Here is a 5,000-nt window from a genome sequence, read left to right as displayed (position 1 = left end):
GGAGAAAGAGAGAGAATGGGAACAAATGGGAAGTAGCCTGGAAGGAGTGTGCAATGGAGCAAATAAAATCTCTCGCTCTTTGATATATTTAAATCATACATCTTTCTCTTTCTCTCTTTCTTAAACTAGATATCTTCTCTCTCTCTCTCTCTCTCTCTCTCTCTCTCTCTCTCTCTCTCTCTCTCTCACACACACACACACACACACACACACACTCACAATAAATAAAAGAAATGAAGGTGGGAGAGGAAGGAGAGAAAGTGAGAGAATGTGAAAAAAAATGGCGAGGAGTAAGAAGTGGCTCTCACACTCTCTCACCGATGATCCCATTACACGCACACTCACACTACGCACACTATACTTTCTCTAACTCACTCCACTCACTCCACTCATTCATGCCATTCATTCACTCAATATCACTCATTCCACTCTCACCAATCATCTCTCACTCTCACTCTGCACTCTTCCAATCCTCTCTACTCTCTCTAAACTCTCCTACTCTCTCTACATAAAAAAAACATCTCTCTACTCTCAAAAAATCTCTCTCTGCTCTCATTCAAATCACTCTCCTAAAAAATATACACTCTCTTAAATACTCATCACACTCACTCTCTCACTCTCAACACCTCACTCACTCATAACACTTCTCCGTCACACTCACAACTTTTATATGCCTCCTCATTACTCTATAATTATTACCATTCTCACTCTCAACTCTCACTTCTCCCTCCACTCACTCATCCATCTAAACTAAAATCAAACTCACTGTTCCCCTCTCTCCTCCTCCTCTCATTACTCTCCTCTTTTCCTCTCTCTCTCCCTCTCTCCTCTCTCTCACTCTCGCTTCTCTCTCTGTGTCTCTCTTTTCTCTCTCTCTCTCTCGTTTCTCCTCTCTCTCACTCTCTCCTCTCTCTCATTCTCCTCTCATCCCTCATCCCTCTCTCACCTTCTCTCTCTCTCTCTCTCTCTCTCTCTCTCTCTCTCTCCCTCTCTCTCTCTCTCTCTCTCACTCTCTCTCCCACTCTCTCACTCTCACTCTCACTCTCACTCTCACTCTCACTCTCACTCTCACTCCCTCCCTCTCTCTCTCTCGCTCTCTCTCTCTCTCTCTCTCCCCCCTCCTCCTTCCCTCCCTCCCCTCCCTCTTCTCCCTCCTCCCCCTCCCTCACCCTCCTCCCCTCCTCCCTCCCCTCCCTCCCTCTTTTTTTCCTTTTCTCTCTCTCTCTCACTCTCTCTTTCTCCCTCCCCTAAACTTACCTTCACCACCCACCATCCCCGGACCCACCACCCACCCTACCTGACATAGACGAGTGCCAAGAACGCCGGCAGGCTCGTGATGAGACCCAGTTTGACCCAGTCGCCGGTGAGCCAAGACACGAGGGCCATCAGGCACTGGCCCAGGGAGAAGAACACGGAGGAGAGAGCCGTCACGGTGCCTCGCCTCTCGTCACGAACCTGTTCTGACGCTGCGAGGAGGAGGTGGGGGAGGAAGGGGAGGAAGGGGTGGAGGTGGAGGACAAGGGGAGAGATGGGGGAGGTAGAGGTGGTCGAGGAGGTGGAGGAGAGGAGGGGGAAGAGGAAGAAGGGGATGTAAATAAGGTGGAGGAGGAGGAGGAGGAGGAGGAGGAGGAGGAGGAGGAGGAGGAGGAGGAGGAGGAGGAGGAGGAGGAGGAGGAGGAGGAGGAGGACGAGGACGAGGGGAAAGACGGGGGAGGTGGAGGTGGTCGAGGAGGGGGAAGAGGAAGAAGGGGACGTGAATGAGGGGGAGGAGGAAGAGGAAGAAGGGGACGTGAATGAGGAGGTGGATGTGGAGGAGGAGGAGGAGGAGAAGGAGGAGGTGGTGGAGGTGGTGGAGGTGGAGGAGGGGGAGGAGGAGGGAGAGAGGGAGGAGGAGGAGGAGAAAGAGGTGGAAGAGTAGGAGCAGTAGGAGGAGTAGGAGGAGGAAGAGGGAGAGGGAGAGGAGGAGGAGGAAGAGGGAGAAGGAGGAGGAGGAAGAGGAGGAGGAGGAGAAGAGGTGGAGGATGGGGTGGAGGTGGATATAATTAATTAGTGTCCTGTTACTACTACAATTATCTTTGACTTTTACCATCACTATTACTACAACTATTTATTTTACTTCTGCTCATACCATCACTATCACTTTTATTACCAACATTATAGTTGTAATTATTACCACCATTATTACTACTACAGTTGTCATCAACATTGAAATTACCATTACTATCACCACTGCCATTACTATCATCACTACCGAAATTGCCCTCGCTATTACCATTAAAATTATAATTAACATCAATATTATTATTACTGTTGCTATTACTATTACTATTACTATAACTATTACAATTACTATTACTATTACAATTACTATTACTATTACTATTACTATTACAATTACTATTACTATTACAATTACTATTACTATTACAATTACAATTACTATTACTATTACTATTACAATCACTATCACTATCACTATTACTATTACAATTACTATTACTATTACTATCACTATTACTATTACCATTACAATTACAATTACAATAACTATTAATATTACTATTATAATTATTATTACTATTACAATTACTATTACTATTACAATTACTATTACCCGAAATTATGACAATCTGGTATATAATAGGGAGTCCGAGCGAGACCTTGAAGCGGACGAGCAGCATAACCCACACGTTCCTCAGCAACACGAACACTGAGCCCAGCACCGCCACCTTTACCGCCAGCAGGAGGAACGTGCGCCTCCGACCGATCCTTATATGGATAGAAAGAAAAGAATATGCATGGTGGAGGGAAAAGAGAAAAGAATAGTGATGCTGGAAGGGTAGGAGTAAGGGAGATTTTTTTTTTTTTTTTTTTTTTTTTTTTTTGTGTGTGTGTGTGTGTGTGTGTGTGTGTGTGTGTGTGTGTGTGTGTGTGTGTGTGTGCAAGAGAGAGAAAGATTGTGTGATTATTCGCTGTTATTCAGACCATTTTTTTCTATATGTCAGAGAGAAGTTCACAGGTGTGGAATAAAATTTTAATATTAGTAAATGAGAGAGACTTATCATAGTGAGCGTGTGTGTGTGTGGGGGGGGGGTCATTAAGTAATCTTACAGGGAAAATATATAAATGTTAAATCATATTTCCAAAAATAAGTGTTTGTCAAGTAACCAGATAAATAAAAATCTATAACTATTTTGACATTTACATATGTGTCTGTATATAATAGCTATCTGCAGTCTAACTCGACCGTTTAAAGCAAATTTTATGATAAAATGAAGTGACATTATGATAATAAGCATATGTTTCAAGACTCCAGTTCATAAATGAAAAAGCAAAACAAAATACTATCATAAGTAGCTTTGAAAAATAGATGATGAATCATTGTTCGAATCCTTTTATTTGAATTCCTTTGTCTTTAAACTCAATTTAACAAGTTTTTGTTTTGGAAAATATGTGCACGAGAACAATAAATGTATTGAACGTATTTTTGTTGCTATTCTTACGGCAGACTGCCAATTAAAGGTTATGAAAGTCACAATCAAAGTCATACAATCGAATTTGTTTACGTTTTCATGGGTAGCAAGCGATATTTTTTAAACACTTCGGAATGATTACTATTCTTTTTTTTCTTTTTTTTCATGTCGAGAGAAATCAAATAGATAAGTCATGTAAAAACTAAAATAGCTGTGTTTAATTATATTACAGTGATAATCCTTAATCTTAGCAAGTAACGTGGTGCCGTGTAAGATCCATTTCCAATACTACTTTTGTCATTCAAGTTCAATACTATCTTTATTCAATCGCCAATAAAGTAAAATGTCTATCCTCATTCGATGCATTTTGCTTTAATTGATCTGTCACGGAATGCATTATATTTGGATACCTACTGACTGCTAACCTGAAAAATTACTAATTGAAGAAGTAAACTTATTTTTTTCATGATTAAAACAAATAAGAAATTAACATATACAACATCACTTTATAAGCCAATAAGAATGATTAAAAACAAACTATATTTTCCTGATGTATAAAAGGAAATCACATTTACTACTGAACATAAAGTGTCCTTGGCCTGAGTGTCTTATAAACTCGAAAGTGTTTTTATTTGAGGAAGAAACAAGTAATAGTGCTACTGTGGCACTATAAGCATAACAGTTATCATAAAATTGCGAGTGGTAATAATCGTGAGTTTGTGACACTGTAGATAACACGTTATATGTAAGCGCGTAAGAATGTTAGTAATACGAGAGTACCTTTTAGAGTGTAAAGTGAGTACCTTTTAGAGTGTAAAGTGAGAACCTTTTAGAGTGTAAGTACGTGTATAAAATTGAAAACAACTAACCTATCAGCCAGAGGCCCGAATATAAGGCATCCTACAAGGTTGCCGAACATGGAGGCTTGGAGGACGCGAGTGGCTGAGTATTCCTCCGCGCAGACCCACTCGAATTCCGTTGTCGCCGTCGCCGTAAAGTAGTGCGTGTCGAAGGCGTAGCCGAACTGGCAGTCTGGGAAGGTCAGGTCAGGTCACGGAGACATTGAGGTCAGAGGTTTCTTCGAATGGGTGTATACACGTGTGTGTGTGTGTGTGTATATATGTTAATAACACTGCAAGTTTTACCTTTCATATAGTGACTGTGTTAGTAATTCTGTTATGCGCACGTTACTGTGTTTTTTGTGATTCATATATATATATATATATATATATATATATATATATATATATATATATATATATATATATATATGATAATGTATATATATATACATACATATACAGTATATATATATATATATATATATATATAATATATATATATATATATATATGATAATATATATATACATATATATAAATAAATATATATATATATATATATATATATAAATATATATATATATATATGATAATGTATATATATACATACATATACAGTATATATATATATATATATATATATATATACGATTATATATATATATATATATATATATATTTATAT

General features: G+C 39.0%; 1 protein-coding gene across 1 annotated transcript in view; it reads right to left on the bottom strand.

Moving 5' to 3' along the window:
* LOC122264531 (organic cation transporter protein) overlaps window positions 1–5,000 on the bottom strand; it is a 29,093-nt gene that overhangs the window by 12,580 nt on the left and 11,513 nt on the right. The window contains 3 exon segments of the mRNA XM_086532767.1: window positions 1,298–1,466; window positions 2,615–2,769; window positions 4,343–4,505. Of these exon segments, the coding sequence (XP_086388893.1) occupies window positions 1,298–1,466; window positions 2,615–2,769; window positions 4,343–4,505 (487 nt within the window).

This window comes from Penaeus japonicus, unplaced genomic scaffold (genome assembly GCF_977035675.1).
Source record: "Penaeus japonicus unplaced genomic scaffold, GWHDUDI00000001_assembly GWHDUDI00000037, whole genome shotgun sequence".
NCBI lineage: Eukaryota > Metazoa > Arthropoda > Malacostraca > Decapoda > Penaeidae > Penaeus > Penaeus japonicus.
Note: the sequence above shows the minus strand (reverse complement) of the source record. Positions and strands in the feature narration are given on the sequence as shown.